The sequence below is a fragment of the Ascaphus truei genome, chromosome 2 (assembly GCF_040206685.1).
Source record: "Ascaphus truei isolate aAscTru1 chromosome 2, aAscTru1.hap1, whole genome shotgun sequence".
NCBI classification, from domain to species: domain Eukaryota; kingdom Metazoa; phylum Chordata; class Amphibia; order Anura; family Ascaphidae; genus Ascaphus; species Ascaphus truei.
This window is the reverse complement of record NC_134484.1, coordinates 81,692,961-81,713,949: the sequence shown is the minus strand read 5'-3', so window position 1 is coordinate 81,713,949 and position 20,989 is coordinate 81,692,961. Positions and strand designations below refer to the sequence as shown.

The 20,989-nt window shown below is 40.4% G+C and overlaps 1 protein-coding gene across 7 annotated transcripts in view; it reads left to right on the top strand.

The window, feature by feature from the left end:
- Nucleotides 1-20,989, top strand: part of RALYL (RALY RNA binding protein like) — a 675,637-nt gene that overhangs the window by 566,343 nt on the left and 88,305 nt on the right. For 6 of the 7 annotated variants that reach the window (XM_075583014.1, XM_075583012.1, XM_075583019.1 and 3 more), the window contains one exon: nt 15,626-15,673. The exons of the other annotated variant lie outside the window; for it this stretch is intronic. In XM_075583014.1, the coding sequence (XP_075439129.1) occupies nt 15,626-15,673 (48 nt within the window). The remainder of the gene's footprint in view (nt 1-15,625; nt 15,674-20,989) is intronic. 7 annotated transcript variants of the gene reach the window in all.

The window sequence follows — 20,989 nt, the reverse complement described above, 5'->3', positions numbered from 1 at the left end:
GAACAAGTATCTGCCGCCTGGGGAGGGGAGCGCAGGGACATCACTTCCGAGGTCCAGTGGCGTACGAGTGCCTGTCTCTGCCACCCGAGACCGGAAGTTAGTCCTTGCCAGATGTCGGGCCCAAGTTCCACTACCAGATGCCTGGGTGGGGCTCCCTCTTCCGCCTGCTAGGGCACGGACTCGTGCTCATTAGGTAGGGCCCACGGTGTTTGAGAGAAGACGGTGGGAGTGTGAGAGAGGGGGTGACCAAGAGGAAGGGGGGTGAAATGGAGAGTGGGTAGAGAGGTTGTACTAATTGATAAAATACTCACGTCTTTCAAAATTACTCGGACATACGGTAAATGGCAATGAAATAACCAAACCTCTAAAGGGTTATAAGGGTCATGATAAAGGTTAGCAGGGATGGGCTGGTAAAACATTTTGTCCTTATCTGCCACACTGCTTTTATATATTATAATTGGAAATCTTACAATACTTTTAATATACTTTTTTCAAAATGACTAGGCTTTTTTTCTTTGTCAAATCTGCTGCAATTATTTTGTGCCAGGGAAATTATCATGTCACCCTCGTCTCTTAAGTCAAAAGGCAATATCTCTCAAATGTAATGAATGAGTTGTTACAAAAAAAAGCTAATGACAAATAAAAGAAACCTATAGAGAAAACATGTCGTACAGCACTAAATACAGATTACCATTCTTTTGAAACTCTCTTTTGAATCATAGTCATGGAATACTGAGTAAGACACTACTAATCAAATAGACAAGACACAATGTAAGTAATATAAAAGCCACTGTGAAGCCTTTTCATCCTGAAAATTGCCACATTTACTGTAGGCTGGTAGGTGTTATGCCTGTAAACATCTGTTTGACAGTTCTATTTAACTTTTGTTCCCATTGAAAAAGTCTTTAAGCCATTGCTAACACATCAGCAACATATAAATGTGTTTATCAACTGATTGGAAACGGAGGCAGTTCTGTATTATGGTGCATATGTCTTTGTAGGGTATTCCCTCTTATAAAATATTTGCAATAAACAATGTTAACCCCTTTATTGCCCTATGGCGGTACAGCATACGTCAAGAGGTAGCAACCGGGATTTGCTCATTTTCTAGGTGGTGTTTGAAATCTGGAGGACCCTTCTTCTTGCGCATATATATATAATATATATAATATATATAGATATAGATATATATATATGTACAAAAGCAGGAAACGATATCGTGAGTGTACAGAACAATTGTGCGATCACGAGCGCCCCAGGGTCTCTGGCAGCACCCTCCAATGCAGAAGAGGTTAAAGTAACAAAAGTTATGAAACCATGTACAGACTCATTTCTGTGCAAATAATTGCTACCTTTTACTGGTTTTCAGATTTTCTTGATTGCGCACCCCTGGTCTACTCCACTGGTTCACCAGTGTTTCCCTGCTGCGCCTCCTGCCTGTTTCCCTCCCTGCTTGCGTCCCCCCCATCCCTTACCTTCTCTCTGGCGTCAAATGACGCCGCGGGGTTGTGGTGCCATGCCAACGCGACGTCACATGACCAAGCGGCTTCATTTGATGTTATGTTGCCATGGCGATGCGTCACCTAAGACAAGGTAAGTGAAGTTGCAGAGGCCTCACGCAATCCCCCCCGCATTAATTTAAATGCCTTGAGGGGAGAGTGCGGGGCCTCTGCAACCGCTGCACCCCCCTAAAAATCTTGTGCCCCCCCAGTTTGCGCACCCCTGGAGTAGACCACAAAGCAACCAATATGGAGAGGAGATGAGGAGACTACATTTGATGAAAATGAGAATATAGTAGCACAGGAAGGCAGGGTAATGTCCAGGGATAGCATCGTTCTTGGAATATTATATAACTTTGCATGATTCACTTCTAGCTTCACACTGCAGCCTCCATAATAAATTAAATCGCATCAGAAGATCATCCATCTTTATGACAAATACAGCTGCACACACTTCCACATCTACTTGTGTACCTTCAACATCTACATCACATCCTCTGAGTCTGCTAAAGAGTAGAGATGTTTGCAGTATTCTCTTAAATTAATCAATTAGGCATAATTTGCTAGTTTTGTGAAGATGTTCACAAAACAATGGCAAACATTGCAAAAACGAATGGGTCTTTTGTGGGTTTCCATGTTACCTCAGAAGGTTCCATACATCCTGGGGATGGTGGCGGTGGTACTGATGCTAATTTCCAAGAGTCAGGGAGTCGGCAGCAGCATTTGCAGGAGTCGTAGCTGATACCGTATGTATACAGGGTTTTGATGAGAAGGTCCATAAAGCGACTGCTATTCTTTCAAAGCTAGAGGGTGTTATTTAGTATTGGCTTTCTTAGACTGGTTTCGAGGTTGGGCTCGTGGCAGGAGATAATGGAAGCAACCTGGTGGCAGCATTACATTGAGCAATCTTCATGTTCCATACAGTACTTTGCCTATGTACTCAACTTAATAGTTAACCTTTTCTTAGACCAGTGTGAGGAATTGCTGGAAGTATCAGCATAGAGAGAAATCTATGCCCAATTTAGCTGCTCCTATGCAGCTTGTAAATAAGTCTCTGTTTGTCTGCAGTAGTGTATCAACCTGATATGCCACAAGTTTAAAGTAGAAGTAGCCACTCTGGGAAACTCAATCTTATACATGATAGAAATGCTCTGAGTAGTGCCGTGAAGCAGGAGGGTCTAGTGAATTGAGAGAAAGTCACTGACCATTAAGTGAAGCTGGCTGACTTTATACCAATGCAGCTATGCTGCCCTTTGCATTTTATCACAACCACCAAAACTAGTGCATACTAGCAGTGCTAGCACAGCACTGCATTATCATTGTTGCCAGTCACCAACTGCATTATTTTAAAATGATATGTTTTACCATTTGTAACAAGCCAGCAGTCCTATACCATTGCCAGCCACAAATGAAACATAAATGTTGGCTTGGTGAGTGTATCTCCTAAGTTATTGTTCCATCTGTAACGCAATGGTGTGAAGGAGGTCATACTCCTTTTTATTTTCATTTTTCACCTGTGATGAGAAACTTCAAATTACAGAACCGTATTTTTTTGTGTGACTGTTGCCATAGCAGCAGGGTCTAGTGAAAAGCGAGTCTGACTACTGTGACACAATAAGCTAAGTTGCTGCTGCTGCGACATCGAATGGGGTAGGGGTGTGTGCTTCTGAGGCTGAGGAGGCCACCGCTCAGGTCAGCAGTCAGAGGCAATACTGGCATCCTCCAAGTTATCCCACATATACTGTAGTGCCGACGGTTATTACAATACAAACCAGTGGCAATCGCCAAAAAGACCCAGGTACATGCTGGGTCTAGTTTAAGGCATTTCTGCATTGACTAATGGCCCATCAGATTAACAGCGGGGGCCCCTGGCAGTTCCATTCAAACTGAATGGGACTGCCAGGGACCCCTGCTGTGTTAATCCAATGGTCATGTGAATAATGTAATTCCACATTGAAGCCAATTCCTGTAAGTGCCTCGTTTAAGACACATCAAATACCTACCCCTAATAGATGCATCAGGTGACATATGAGTCTATGCTCAGCTTAATACTGTACTCGTGGAACTCTTAGGGATGCTAATCAACACACCCAGCTCATTAGACATACAGCACTAAATCATGGTTAAAGATTTAGCCATTTAAAATTAAAACCCTGTCTGAGTCTCTTGTGAGGCAAAACCTGATGTTACTTAGTATCCTAATCAATGCATATGTTGCACACTCAGAATTCTGAAAAAATGGATCAACAATTTATTAATAATAAACAAAGAAATGGTTCAAAATCAGCCAAACAAAACTCACATTGCCCATAGTTTGCAATCTTTGGTCATTCTATATTCCTTAGAGATGCAAATATAACCTTATAAACCATAAAAAGGCTAAAAATGTCCCTTTTAGTGTCCTTCATTATTGCTCATATATTAAGTAGTTAGAGAGTCAAAACAGCCGCAAAACCAAACAAGTTTTAAGTAAATGTTATATGCTTCTTGAGGTTTGGCTTTTAACCAACCCTATTCAGACCTCTTTAGCATTAGGGTAACCGGCTGCACTCTTGCAACATAGAGAATTACTAACGCGTTGGATCAGGGCAATAAAATGAAATGAATAAACTTCCCTGTTGCTTCCTTCTGCTGCTCTGACTCCTGGACTGGTACTTCTTTGTACTGTTTGTTTTCAATGTCTAGGCCGGTGGGCAGAACCGCTAGCCTCAGTACTGCAGCGGACAGAAGGGGGCCGCCTCTTTCCCGTAGTGAACCGCACGTGTGGGGAAGCTGGCCGTCAGTGAAAAACCATTACTCTAATCGTTTTTTCAAGAGAAAAGATTATGAAAAGGTGCCTAATAATGTGACTAATATTAGTGATATCAAATAATCAGACAGTGTTAAATCATATAATGGTATTGTCCAACACACAGAATATTGTTCTAGCCACTCCAATGGTTGTGGTAGTGAAGATGATAATCACAGCACATGTAGTGGGAGAGGAAATAAAAAGCACATAGCATTGATGCTCAAGGAAAGCTTTGATTTTGGCACAGTTGCCTAGGAGGTTTGAATAATTGGTGAAAGAAGGTGGAGTGATAAAAGATGCATTTAATAAAACATAACATTTTTTTAACTTACCGGGGGGGGGGGGGGGGAGAGGGGGTGCGCGAGTCCCAAGTGGCTTTCTTCTATCTCCAGCGCCCGGCAGGTGGGGAGTGTGACTGTGGCGGTACACCTGTCAAATCGTAATGCATATGTCCTAAGGCTGGCTCAGGGAGGATAGAAACCTCCTGTGGAGCAGAAGGGCAAAGCTTGCTTGATCTTGATTTTCAGTATGATAAGACTGTGAAAGTGGGGCTTCGTGATCCCTCTGACTTTTTGGGTTTTAAGCAGGTGGTGTCAAAAGTTGCCACAGGGATAACTGTCTTGTGGCGGCCAAGCATTAAATCGCTATAGCCTTGTTAAAATAAATAAATGGTAAATAAAAATAAATACTCTAGATATATATCGACACAACTATGTAATAGTTAAAATAGAACTAGAATCATAATATGTTTAGGACAAATTTAGACGAAAGCTTCAAATTGAAGGTCAACCATTTAAAGTAAATTAGAAACCAAATATATATTTAAAATTGAGTTTTGTTGAATAAATCTTTTCCATAGGGCATTGTACCGAACGCATTTATGTACACATTACAACCGCTATATTATGCTCAATGGCACAGAACTAATGTTCCAGCTGTCTCCTCAATTTCTAAAAGTAAACAATAATTTATGATACCGATAAAAGCACACAGCATACATTTCTGTACAGCTTTTAAAGGTTTTAAACATTTTGATGGTTTTAGCAAAATATTACATTATACCTATATCCATGGGGAACTTATTACTATCCCACACATGCCATTACTACCATAAACAATGCAAATCTACCTCAGAGCTTTTTTGCTGATATTTAAATTGATATACTCATTTTATGATTTAGATATTACTGTGCTTGGTTTATTATTTATTCATCCCCCCCCCCCCCCCCTGTGTTTTCTGATTGAATAAACTGTCGTGTGACCTCGGGTGCTAGGTGTCTTGAAGCAGAGCTCCCATTAGTAAAGATGGGCCAATATGGTCATTGCACTTCACATTTATTTGACAATGTGAGCACTGTATGCTATAATTTATATTCACTGGGATTGTTTGTGATGGATAGATACCGATTTAGCCAGATTAATTATGACAATGGTCTACCACGCTATACCTCCCCTTAAACCATAGTTGGAGAAACCCTACAAAGTAAAAGCTGCTACAATACATTTGTTGGACCATGGCAGATAGAAATGGGCTATTTCTGTAACATATATATTTTTATATTATCCAGTAAGGCATAAGAAAAGAACAAAATAAGAAAATGGTCCTTTTTTCAAGGATACAAACCAAAGGTTTGATAACGGCACTACATGGTGTTGGCTCTTTTGTTATTATGTGGAAGACCTAATCAGGGATTTTTATGATTTTGGGAACAAGCAAATTATTGCACTCCAACAAGATGATGGAATACTGTGCACTGATCGTAAAGAGTTTAGGGCTTCTACAAGAAGTGACACAAAAGCTAGGGCAAAATTCAGAAGAGGAAAAGCAAGAAGAATTCACCACAGATAATTTATGCATCCTTGAAAGTGGCAATGGCAATAAAATACATAAAGTACAGGAAAGCACCCAGGGAAGATGGAACTACAATGGAAATGTTGAAAGAAGCTAGGGAAAAAGTAGAGAAAAGGTTTGCAAAATTGTACATGCTGCTTGAACAGATAAATTCCAGAACAATGAAGCAATGCTATACAGTAGTTGTACTCGTCCATAAGAAACGAGACAGACCTTTAAGAACTACTACCAATCGGTCTACTTCCAATCGCCTTTAATATTTTTATGAAGATACTCAATAGAGAATAAGTGGGATTTGAAAAGGAGAAAACACAAAGGGCCACATCCAAGCCGTACAAGAAAAAATGCTGGGCAATAGTGATTTACAACTCTAGGACTCATCGATTTTTTTTTTTTTTTTTATTTTTTTTAAATTTTTTTTTAATGAAAAATAATTTGATTCTTTGCAGAAGTTTTAAATGCATGAAGACGATGGTATTGAAGAAATGTACATTGTATTACAAGGAGGATTTTCGAGTGCCACGTCAATCACTCGGTTACATGAAGATACAAGCAAGATGAGGATCAGCAAGGGCATGCAACAGGGAGACACCATGTCACCACACCAACACAAATTTGAAGACCTGTTCAAGACATAGAATTGGGGCGGAAAAGGAATCAAAATCAGCAGAATACTTAAGTAGCCTACAATTTACAGATGACATTATTTGCCAGAAGTACAGAAGACCTTCAGCAACAAATCGGAGAACTTTCTGAAGCAAGTAAGATGGACCTCCATATGAATCTCGGTAAGACCAAAGTGGTCAACATACAGTCATGTGAAAAAGAAAGTACACCTTGTTTAAATTCCATCGTTTTACATATCAGGACATAACAATCTGTTCCTTAGCACATCTAAAAATTAGGTAAATACTACCTCAGATGAACAACAACACATGACATATTACACAGTGTTTTGATTTATTTAACAAAAATAAAGCCAAACTGGAGAAGCTATGTGTGAAAAACTAAGTACATCCTTACAGCTTCCATAGGAATTAAGATGCTAAGTAGCAGACAGGTGCTGCCAATCAAATGCCCTTGATTAATTGATCAGCAAGTGTAACCACGTCTATAAAAGCAGAAGTTTTAGCAGTTTGCTGGTCTGGAGCATTCAGGTGTGTGTTAACACAATGCCAAGGAGGAAAGACATCAGCAATGATCTTAGAGAAGCAATTGTTGCTGCCCATCAATTTGGGAAGGGTTATAAGGCCATTTCCAAACAATTTAAAGTCCATCATTCTACAATGAGAAAGATTATTCAAAAGTGGAAAACATTCAAGACAGTTGCCAATCTCCCCAGGAGTGGACATCCCAGCAAATTCACCCCAAGGTCAGACTGTGCAATGCTCAGAGAAATTGCAAAATACCCAAGAGTTACATCTCAGTTCTTAGCATGTTAAATGTTAAAGTTCATGACCGTACAATTAGAAAAAGACTGAAAACGTATGGTTTGTGGTTGCCACCGTATGGTTTGGAAGGGTTGCCAGGAGAAAGCCTCTTCTCTCTAAAAAGAACATGGCAGCACGGCTTAGGTTTGCAAAGTTGCATCTGAACAAACCACAAGACTTCTGAACAATGTTCTTTGGACAGACGAGACCAAAGTGGAGATGTTTGGCCATAATGCACAGTGCCACGTTTGGTGAAAACCAAACACAGCATATCAGCACAAACACCTCATACCAACTGTCAAGCACGGTGGTGGAGGGGTGATGATTTGGGCTCGTTTTTGCAGCCACAGGACCTGGGAACCTTGCAGTCATTGAGTCGACCATGAACTCCTCTGTATACCAAAGTATTCTAGAGTCAAATGTGAGGCCATCTGTCCGACAGCTATAGCTTGGCCGAAATTGGGTCATGCAACAGGACAATGATCCAAAGCACACCAGCAAATCTAAAAAAAAGCACACAACGTATGCTAATGTTAATCATTTAAATACACGTGGCATAAACAATTTATAATATTTCCCAGTCATCTCAAGTGTGTTCCTTTTTGTGTACATGCATCTCTCCACGTATTGTGTAAATGTGTGTTTTGGGAGGCATATAACTCTAGTACAATAGACTATGGCTCTCTCTCGTTGAAACAAACCTATGTGGATCTGGACCTTAAAACAAAATTTCAAATTTTCACTCTGTTTTTGAATATCAAACGGTTCGAGCAAACTTTTACGGTTTTGCCAAGAAATAGAAAAGATTGCGGCCTGAACTTTGACACATTTGCCCATCACTACAAGTATACAGCCAATCACAACTGACAAGTCAAATGTATCAAACTTTGCTGTAAACCACCTGTATGTCCGCAAATTTAACAAATAATTTGTTTTTCGTTGTAAATTTTGGTAGCAACTTCTGACATTCGTACATATTTGCATTAAAAACCTGGAAAGTATGCATCTTTTGACAGTGCAAACGGACACAGCTGTAGTTTAAACGTTTGGCCGTAAAAATGTGTGAACTTTAATGTAGCAAACTCGAATAGCTTATACACCTATAGTCAGTCGAGCTACAGTGTTCATGCTACCGGCTAAGGAATTTCAAATAAATGGACACGAAATCTTCCTGAACAAGGGGAAGACTGATTCACAGCATATCAAAAAGTGATCAGAAATGTCGTTCATGTATTTATTATACAACTAATATAGTTGTATAATGTTTGTGTGTGTAAATTTGCCAAAAAAAACCCCATCACATTCTGAAAACATATTGTGGCTGTATTGCTTTTATACAGATTTTAAAATGAAAATATCTCGCCGACAATAACGGCCAAATGTAAAGTCACTGCAGTGATGCTAGCAACATGAGCATTATTCACTGGTAACCTCTACACTTAAGCCTTCAGGGTATCATTCAGAATGCCACATACCTGGCAAAGGGAGAATGATCACAGAGAAATGTTTGAGCAATTGTTCTAGTCTTTAGAGAGTGGTCGACCAGAACGTGATTAAATTAGATAAAATCTTTCTTGCTCATTTTTTAAATATGATGGACTCCTTTAGCTTATAGACATGACAAAATAGGAGGTGTTAATGATCGAAATTGAACTGTGTATTAAGTCAATTTTGAACTTTAACCAAGGTAGAACATTGCAATCGCTGCTTAACCCTGTAACTGTTGGAACGGATTGCAAGGCCATTTATGTATTCAAATATTTACTTTTGAATAATGCAAATTCCTATGGGGGGTTATTTCTCCAATTGCAATAGTGCCGATCAGGGCACTGTGGCACGAAAACTCCAGTTGACTTCAGTTTGGGTCTATCACTGTTTAATAAACAACGTCCATGAGTAAAAATGTGAATTGAAACACTGAAGAAAGTGCAAAATGCATCACTTGGCATGAATTTAATTACGATTTGCCATTATTGTCACTGCTAGCCTCCTTTTTAATAGGATTTTTGTTTCAATAAACTTGGTATTGGTTTTTCTATTTGAAATCTTGCCGTATTCAAACTTTTTGCTAAGGCTTTGCATTAATGTGAACTATTTAAATTAATAGAACTGGAAGCAATTAGGATTGTGTGTTTGTTTTTTTTACATTTTGTTTGCAGTAAATTATAGGTAAAAATAAAGTTTTGCAATAAAAAGTATGAAAGTGATTTGATAACTGCTGAAAAGGATTACTTGAAGGCTTACCAATATTATTACTGTTATAATTATTACTATTGCTGTTATTTCCATTACTATTATTATTACTACAGTATGCAGTGATTGAATAAACCAATTGTGGATTTTGTGCAAATAATGACTATATTATTTCTGCAATGCAACAGAACAAATGTATCAGTGCATCCCAGCACTGACTTTGAAAACAAAAGTACTCGTATGAAAAAACATAAAGATGACATTTTAAAACCATGCAAACACAATTAGACACATTTGCCATTTCTGTTTTCAAGAACATTTTAATTGTATAACGGAGAAATTCCATCTTGTCTGAAGTACACCATTTTATCTATTGATTTTCTTTTTGAGCTGATAAGTAATAGGTTACTTATCTTTAATAATTGCTCAGAATCTCATATGCTGCTGACATTGCTGTCAAACTGCACACATGCATGATTGATTATCCAATTTATTGGTAATATTGTACATGTCATTGCAGTTCAGTTGTGCTGGTTTTGACAAGTACAGAATAATGTCCATGACAGGTGCAGGAATGAGCGATGGGTTTAAGCTTTCAAATGTTTTTAGAGTATTACTTTGAATGACAGGTTGATGAATTAAAATTATAGTTGCAGAATAAGACTTGCCGAAATAAGCACTTTAGATAACATGAAAAGTGACTGTGGGATCTTTATGTACTGTAGCGGTTAACCTAAGGAGATCTAAATTAATGAACAAATACATTGTGTACAGAAAATATTTTTAAAGGAACATTGTAAAAGAACACATTTTTGTAACAGAAAAAAAAAGAATGATGTAGCTCATCTTAATATCACAAAATCGTGTTGTCAATACAATTCATAAAAACAAATATACAATACAGTGATGTTACATACTGCCTTAACTATTAAGGGTTGACTCTTTCACTCGTTTTTGGGTTCTAAAAATTGTTTGTTTTGTTTAAGCTAGAACTTAATTGATTTGTAAAAAAAAAAGAAATCTATATATATGCTATATATCTCTTAGAGCTGAAATTAATGGGGTTCAGCTATGAGACCCCCTGCTTCAATCCTATAACAAACAACAAAAACCGTAAGAAATATAATCTCGACTGTTGTTTTAAGCGGACCATTTAACATTTCATATGATAGTCATTTAAATAGAATATATACTGACGACTGCCTCAATAGAAGATCTAAAATCCCTTTTATGTAAAGTTCCACCTACAGTAACATAAAAGTGAATTAGCATTACCATGCTTTTTGAATACCTCCAACTGTACCGATGTAACATGTACACTACACGTTTTTGGGTCCTCTAAAGACCAGCTGTACATATTGAGATTAAGTGTGGGGTAAACTTCCTAGGTTGTGGGGTAAACTTGTGTGGGGTAAACTTCCTAGGTTAATGCAGAAGTTCTCAACTGCAGCCCGTAAGACCCCACAACAGGTCAGGTTTTCAGGATATTCCTGCTTCAGCACAGGTAGCGCAGTCTTCGACTGAGCCACCTGTGCTGAAGCAGGGATATCATTAAATCCTGACGTGTTGGGGATACTTGAGGACTGGAGTTGAGAACTCCTGAGTTAAGGGACTTCCATAGGAATTGCTTAGAAGTGCCTCCATCCAGCACAAGTAGTGACTACAGTGGTACCCATTTTTATGTGCAAAATGCTGGACTGTCTGTAGTTGTACACATACAATTACTCTATGCAATTCCATCCCTATATACCAATAGGCAGTGGTCGACAAATCACCAAAAAACTACTTGCCGAACAAAAAAATCTACTCGCCACCTTGTACCACACATGTGCTGCTTGGGCTAATAGGAGCTCACCACGATGTTAAATCCACTCGCCCGGGGCGTGCAAATGTATAGGTTTGTCGAACACTGCCAGTAGGGACCACATAGTATCTACACACACTTTTAGTAATGCAACACCCTCTTACATTTCCACACCTACCCACATCATTTATATACACTCCCACTCCACACACACCTTTTTGTAAAGCGCTGTATACACTGTGGGCTCTTTATTTATTTATATCTACACTCACACCCTTACATCACTCACACTCTTACATCATTCACATTCAGGGACTATTTAACACCTCAAGTCATAAATCGCATACTACACAGAGGGGAGGAATGGGCTCTAGTTACATTCCAAGACGCACTGTTTGTAAATTAAACCTTGCCTGCTTTATTCAATGTAACATCGCCGGAAAAAGAGATCAGTGTATCTCGAAAGCTCGCACAAATAAAAGGATTTCGTTAGCCACAGAAGTGTATCGTCTATTCGTGTGTGTGTGTGTGTGTGTGTGTGTGTGTATATATGTATATATCTCCTCTCTATCCGTTCAGTCGAGTTCGACTCTTGGCCACTCTATGGAAAAGTGCGCCATGTCTTCCGATCTCACAGAGGTTCTTTCAATTCTGCTATATACCACCTACTCCCTCTCGTCCTTTGTTACTACAATTAAACATGCACAATCTTAGCAAGATCAGGTTTTTAGCCCCTCCTCCTTAGCTTAAGCTCACCTATCCTACCTCTACTTAATCAACAGGTCCAAGTACACACATGTGAATACTATAGTCTATTGAGCGATTTCTTCCCCAGGAGGAAGGTGGCGATGACCTTTGCTGTGGCAGTAAGCTGGGAAATATCTATTGTTGCATATGTTAGACACCTAACCAGTCTCCAACCATCCTCTGGTGCCACCATTTTGTCACTTCTCTGGTAGACTCTTCAATCTTCATTTCTGTCTCCATCCAAAGTGTTCCTCTGTTATGTACAACTGATGCATCCAATACTCCTGTCCAAGATTTATGCACAGCTTCCTGGCTCTTTATTCTCATTGTGCCATTCACTGTATTTAAATGTTTTTATACAAATTATCTATTTTTTATTAATTTGGGTTAATTTAAGTTACCTGCTTAAAGTATATCACTGAGTTTCCCTTTCTATGAATTGTTTTTTTTTGTTTGTTTGTTTTTTGTAAGTTCAAATGAATAATGTCTTTATGTACTTTTTCTAAATATCGACCAGTATCATATAGACCATATACAGTGTGGGAATGTGGCCAAATACTGTGTTTTCCTTGAGCTGTCACTGTCATTTAATTAATGGTAATGACAGTCATTTAGATAAATCTGCACTTTCTTGGGTGTTTAAATGTCACCATAGTCTAAGGCTGAGTCCATAGTGACTGCAGCCGTGCGGAGGCGCGCTGAGGAAAAGCGGGTGCTTTCCCTGGCCTTAGTTCCTGCGCCGTCCAGGGGCGTGTCGGAGGGCAGGCCAGTGACGTCACGGAGCTGGTTCGCCCTCATTGGGCAAACCGCTCCCGTGAGCGCTCAAACGAAAAAAAAATTTAACAGCCAAGCCTGCGAACGTGTGCACGAGCCCCTACTAAAGCCGCTCTCATTGCGGCTGCAGGGGCTCCCCTCCTCATACCTTCCTCTCCTCATACCTTCCCCTCCCCTCATACCTTCCCCTCCTCATACCTTCCCCATCCCTCCTCATACCTTCCTCTCCCCTCATACCTTCCCCTCCTCATAACTTCCCCTCCCCTCCTCATACCTTCCTCTCCCCTCATACCTTCCCCTCCTCATACCATCCTCTCCCCTCATACCTTCCCCTCCTCATAACTTCCCCTCCCCTCCTCATACCTTCCTCTCCCCTCATACCTTCCCCTCCTCATAACTTCCCCTCCCCTCCTCATACCTTCCTCTCCCCTCATACCTTCCCCTCCTCATAACTTCCCCTCCCCTCCTCATACCTTCCTCTCCCCTCATACCTTCCCCTCCTCATACCTTCCCCTCCCCCTCATACCTTCCCCTCCCCCTCATACCTTCCCCTCCCTCTCCTCATACCTTCCCCATACCTCCTCATACCTTCCCCATCCCTCCTCATACCTTCCCCTCCCCCCTCCTCCTCATACCTTCCCCTCCCCCCTCCTCCTCATACCTTCCTCTCCCCTCATACCTTCCCCTCCTCATACCTTCCTCTCCCCTCATACCTTCCCCTCCTCATAACTTCCCCTCCCCTCCTCATACCTTCCTCTCCCCTCATACCTTCCCCTCCCCCTCATACCTTCCCCTCCCCCTCATACCTTCCCCTCCCCCTCCTCATACCTTCCCCTCCCTCTCCTCATACCTTCCCCATACCTCCTCATACCTTCCCCATCCCTCCTCATACCTTCCCCTCCCCCTCCACATACCTTCCCCTCCCCCTCCTCATACCTTCCCCTCCCCATCCTCCTCATACCTTCCCCTCCCCCTCCTCCTCATACCTTCCCCTCCCCCCTCCTCCTCATACCTTCCCCTCCCCCCTCCTCATACCTTCCCCTCCCCCCTCCTCATACCTTCCCCTCCCCCCTCCTCATACCTTCCCCTCCCCCCTCCTCATACCTTCCCCTCCCCCCCTCCTCATACCTTCCCCTCCCCCCCATCTCATACCTTCCCCTCCCCCCTTCATACCTTCCCCCCCTTCATACCTTCCCCTCTCCTCCCCTCCTCATACCTTCCCCTCTCCTCCCCATACCTTCCCCTCAGCTCCTCATATCTCCCGCTCCTCATACCTTCCCTTCAGCTCCTCCTATGACACACAAACAGCATCTCTCTCTCTCTCTCTCTCCCCCTCTCTCTCTCTCCCCCTCTCTCTCTCTCTCCCCTCTCTCTCTCTCCCCCTCTCTCCCCCCCTCTCTCTCTCTCTCCCCCCCTCTCTCTCTCTCCCCCTCTCTCTCTCTCTCCCCCTCTCTCTCTCTCTCCCCCTCTCTCTCTCTCCCCCTCTCTCTCTCCCCCCCTCTCTCTCTCCCCCTCTCCCCCTCTCCCCTTCTCGCCCTCTCCCCTGTTCACTTACGTAACTGAATTTGTAACCATGTATTATTTGTCATCTTAACTCTATGCCCAGGACATACTTGAAAATGTGAGGTAACTCTCAATGTATTACTTCCTGGTAAAACATTTTATAAATAAATACTGCACTCTGAGATAATTATAAATTATTTTATGTATTGCATAATACCATGCAAAACACAGGTTGAAATAGTTATGAAAATCAAATAGTTTATATAGTTATTCTTTTAAATATAGTTATATATAGTTATTCTTTTAAATATAGTTATTCTTTAAAATATTATGCATTCTAGTTTAAAAGAGCTGAGTTCTCTGAAACAAGTGGCATTTGTACATTATGTCCTATGAGAAGTAGTATTAATTTAACATCTAACACTCGGACAAGAATGGAATACCCACAAATAAAACGGATCACTTGGCATTTTTTTCTCTCACAAAGTTGATATGTTTTTACCAACTGCCTTAGATTTGCCAAAAAATAAGCAATTAATATCAAGAATCGGGAAGCCCAAGCTTATTGCTGCCTCATAAGTTTGCAGATATGACATTCAAATTCAGGACGAACGCTTCCTCCAATAATTATGAAAATCTAAAACTGCTAAATGTCATGCATATGTAGATGTGAGCTCATTGCTCAGAACAAGTAAAATCTCCAAACTGTGTTATTTAGCATTAACATTCAGCTGAAATCTTTCAGAGCTGTTATAATATGTAAATACTTCCTTATCCTCGGTAAATGTTTTAAAGTGCTGCCTGCGAGGACTATTATTAGTTCACATTTTGAGACCATAATGGTAGTTTGATGTGACATTGTAGAAAGCTTAGAAATTACCATACTTAACTAATCTTATGTACTGTATTCAGAGAAAAAGGCTCAAAATGATGTCTTTCACTATAGAGCTAAATTAGAACTTTAATTCCCCAGACATCAATGAATATAATTATTTGAGGTTCATTATTTCTTTTTGTTTTTCTTCCCCACAGTGGTTATGACTTTGATTATGATTACTACAGAGATGATTTCTACAATAGGTATGTGTGATTTTGTTACTTTACATATTCTACAATGTGGTATTGTCCAGTTGGACCATATGATATAATCCTTATCTCTTATCTCCCATCTCCGCTTGATAAATAATTGTTAGTTTGGGAAAGAAATTACTCATGAATATAATTGTGCTATTATCATAAAAGCAGAGAAGTATGGATTACAGTAATTACTGCCACAATGTGACCTGTAAAACCTTTTAGTTAAAAGAGGAAGTCAGTCTTGTTGACCCAGATCACCTGATCCTATCTAGATAGGATTTCTTCAGCCATGATTATACCCTCTGCATTCTAATAGAGCAGTTTGCAAAAATTAATATATTTTATTCCAAATAATACCAAATAATTTTAACGTTCATGATGGTCACGTTTCACAATTCCATCAGTGGAATAATATATTCATGGTTTTTGACTTTTATTGTTGAGCTTGTTGACTCCGACTTGTTTAGGAAAACCTGACAAACTTTTAAACCAAAGCACTGAAAAGTTAGAAAAAGTATACATAAATAGCTCCTGGATTTCTTCTGTTAATGGATATCTTTAGATATTACAGCAAATAGTTGATACACCTGCAAAACTCTTTATTTTTGCCAAGTGACGCCGGTGGGAGTTTCCATGAATGTGGCAGAAATATGCCACTACAGGAACCTTTTCAAATATGCACACAATAGATTACATGATATCTAAAAGTGGAGTACCAGATAGGCATGAATCTTTCGCAATGTAGTTCCCGTGCACAATCGCTAGCTGCAGCCCTCCATTGGTATACTGTAAGTATGTTGCTGTGCATCTAAATGTAAAATCTGATGTCTTTAAAGTTATTTTCTAAGTGTTCTGTAAATTGCATGCCTTTATACTGTAATTGTTAAACTGCATCTATGCATGTGTATGCCAAGGATATATATGTCACACACAGTATGTTCACTTCCTTGCTGAAGGAATTTGCTTGCTCTCCAATTTCTTATCGGATTATCGCCCAGGGGGGGGCGCTGGATTGTTCAGGGGGGGGGGGGGCGGGCGCGCAGGGGTTGCAAAGGGATCGCGTGAGGCCTCTGCAACTCTACTTACCATGATTCAGATGGCTGGTGTGACACATCGCTATGGTAACGTGGCATCAAATTACGCCGCAGGGACGTGATATCACATGACCCCACTGCGTCATTTGACACAGACCAAAGAGGTAAGGGGGTCGGGAGCAAGCAGGGGGGCGCAGCTTAAAAAGTTTGCGCATCCATAACTTAATTTATGTTTAAAACAATTAATTGTACATCCTACATAGCATTTTGCACATGGACATGTTAACAAATAAAAATATTGTTGTGCAATGAAGTTCTCTTCAATTCGCTAGTGATTTGCCAAGTATTGTCTTCTGTCCTCGTGCTTGGCACATTTTGACTGGTACGGCCGATTTACAACTTGTTTATCGAGGGGAACAAAAATAGACCCCAGACTACCAGTAAATGTGTCTTTTTGTCTGTATTTTGTGTTCCAAAGCGAATTTGTGCGAATAAACTTCAATTTATTTCATTACCTTGTTTTGCTCAGTGAATGATCCTGGTAAAAAGGTGTCCCGTTACAGGCTTATTTACCATTTGTCACGTACTTTGTCACCTGCTAGCACGCAACCTGCATACAGGACAAGGGTTAATACTGACGCCCGCAAGCGCTCTCACTTCTCACCTCCGCAAAGGTCTGTCAAATGTACAATAGCTTTGCAGATCTTTAGATATGATTACTACCAGAGGTGCCAAAGTCATTTCAATTTGTCTAGTTTACTGATAAAGTTGAACTTAATGATAAAAACGTTAGCATTTACTATTGCCTGACTTCATTAAGTGAAAGAGAAAATATTAGTATGTAACCTAGACATTTTCTCATACAGAAAGTATGTTAGCTGGTGAGAAAGTAAAAAGAATAGTGCATACACAATAATAGAATATAATTTTGTGAGAGAACAAAATATATAATAAGCGTATTATTTTTTGGCCAAATAATGTTAAGTGGCAACACCTCACAATTTACAGACGGGTCTCAAAGGGGGCATATGCCACTTTTGAGACTTGTCTGCAGATTGTGCGGTATTGGCGCTAAGCATAAAATATGTAAAACTGTAAGTAAACAAAAGAGAACTGTAAATGATATTGGTGGGTTTGCATTTCAGTAATTCAACTTTGAATTTACGAACATTGCTTTAGCATGCTGGCATGGTTGATGCATATTTTTCTTAACATTTTCTTCATACCTTGAGTATGTTACTTACTATAACAGGGTTCAGTATTGGTGCCTTTTTGGTGTACGGAAGGATTTGGAGATCCAAAATGTATGTTTCATTATTATTTGACACCCCACTTCATGCATAATACACAATTTAGTTTGATAACCAGTGTGATTGATAGAGATGTTCTTATTACAAACTACAGTCCCGCAAAGCATGTTTTGTTTCTATGAATAAGTTCACAGTTGGAATTTTATATTTAAAAAGTTGTTTTTATTTAAAATTATCAACACTTTGAACTTTTTGTAGTTAAATTATCTGTATACTAAGAATAAACCTACATTCATGAATGGACACTTAGTTGTTTTAAAGATTATAGTTGAGACATTTAGTTATTTGGAGTTGATTGTTTAAAAGAATATCACTGGATCTTTTATGAAAAACAAAGGCCTAGAATCATTAGGCTTTGTTCAATCAGGGAATATGTCATGCTGCTGCCTAAAAAAGAAGTGACGTAATTTCCCCTGACTTAATGCCCTATTCACTAATACAGTTGTATGCAAAAATAACGTCCATGCTGCACCTCATAGGCGTTGCCTTGACGACATGTTATTTCAGAATAGCGCTACAACTTGGAGTTACTCCTATTCAGACCCTGAAATAGAACCTGGAGGGGAGAGCGTACCAAGACCTAGATGGTAATGGTTAAATACATGTTATTATATATTTAATAATCTTTAGTAGCTCAAGTAGCCACTAGCCATTGGGCAACCTATGGCTGGTCTGAAAGGGCTACACAGGAGTTAATATTTACCTACAGAACAGTAGCCTTCCTACCTCACCTTGTAGACCAAAGAGACTAGTAAGGCTTTTCTTGGCAATGCCTTAATAACTGCTATGATATGAAAGGTGCGAACCGCTACTTTCCTCCCCCTTGGTGGCCTATGCACACACCCTGGGGCATCCAATGTAGCATGCCTTATCTTGCTTACTCATCAAATAAATCCTGTAGATAAGAGTACAGTAGAGATCTTCCATTATCCTTATTCTCTAAATCAATCAAAATAATGTTGTGTAACTACAGTGCAATTTAGAAAATCTTTTGTTCATGCCTATGCTTGCCACTTCTTTCTTCTGCAACAAGAAAAGGGCTTCTTTAAAAAAAATGTTTTATAACTACACTAAATTACTGTTTCATAGATGCTACCCTGTCATGTCTTTAGTTTTCTTATGAAAACATGTTATGTTTGAGCTAAGCCTCTTGAACTCTATTTCTAAGTAACAATGATCAAGTTCAAGTAAAACTATTAGTATGACCACATCAAAAAGCTATGAGAGCCTGTAAAGTGTGGGTATGTCTCATAAATTGTCTTTTTGCTTAAATGTAGGAAATATTGTATGTTGCAATTCATTTTTCTACTGTCGTGACTTTTGCAAACAAAGGCTTTTTTGTCTTGGTCTTAAAAATTATGTACAGTATGTGTTGTTCTTGGTCAATAGTAAATGATTGGATATTGTTGACATACTGTATCACATAAAGAAATTACAGCTCAACCCCATTATAGCGCGATACGCTTATAACGTGGTTTGAGCATGGACCCCCGAATTTAAAAAAAAAAATTTAAGTTTTTTTGCGCACACACTCACTGCACACACTCACTGCACACACTCACTACACACTGCACACACTCACTGTGTTTTTTTTGCACACACTCACTGCACACACTGCGCGCTGCATACACTCACTGCACACTGCACACACACACACTGCACACACTCGCTGCACACTGCACACACTCGCTGCACACTACACACACTACACACACTACACACACTCGCTGCACACTGCACACACTCACTGCACACTGCACACGCGCACAGCACACTGCACACGCGCACAGCACACTACATACACTAACTGCACACTGCACACACTCACAGCACACACACTCACAGCACTGCACACACTCACAGCACTGCACACACTGACAGCACTGCACACACTCACAGCACTGCACACACTCACAGCACTGCACACACTCACAGCACTGCACACACTCACAGCACTGCACACACTCACAGCACACGCACACTCACAGCACACGCACACTCACAGCACACGCACACTCACAGCACACTGCACACTCACAGCACACTGCACACACACACTCATAGCACACTGCACACACACACTCATAGCACACTGCACACTGTACACACACACACTCATATCACACTGCACACTGTACACACACACTCATAGCACACTGCACACACACACTCACTGCACACACACTTACTGCACACAGTCAAATACACACACAGAGACACACTGTCTTTAAGGGAGCTTGCTCTCGCAAGACAGAAGCAGGAAGCAGAGACAGGCAGAAGAGCTGCCAGATGCTAGGTAAGTGCTGCGTGCTATTGCCGCTGCCCCACCGGGTCTCAGCTTTCCCCCTCCGGCGGATGCAGCAGTACCACAAAAAAGAAGAGGAAAAAAAGATTTTTTTTTCGGCGGCCATTTTTTTCCGCAACCCCGTGTATAAACGCGGTGGTCGTGGGTGGCCCCCGAGGACCGCGCTATAACAGGGTTAAGCTGTATTTTGTTTTTATACTCTATAAAGCCTAAAAAATTAATCGGTTTTTGTTTTCTTTGAAATGCTATCTTCCATGAAAGTTTTTCAGCAAGTGAAGGTAAAAAAAAATACAAGTCATCAGCAATTCAACATGCACAGTGCATTTTTTTTTTTTACAAGAAGCAAAACTTGTTGCTACTGTATGTGACGACATTTTGGTGCAGAGTATCTGTAGGTTGCTATACTGTTTTAATTTTTAAATCCCCCCCCCCTTAATATGTGCATCGATACAAACCACACAATAAGTAATTAGCCAAGTTGCAAATCGATCCGTTCTCCTGTGATCGATCGGTGAAGATTTGGCTCGGGGGTTCACTAAATGGCGGTCAATGCAGCAGAAAAGGACCAAAGATGCAAAGTTCTGTGGGGAAGATCATGTGACCAGGCAGTCACTAGACAAAATTGGTGCACTGCTAGAGAGAGGGCAGGGCTCAAAAAGGGGTGTGCCAG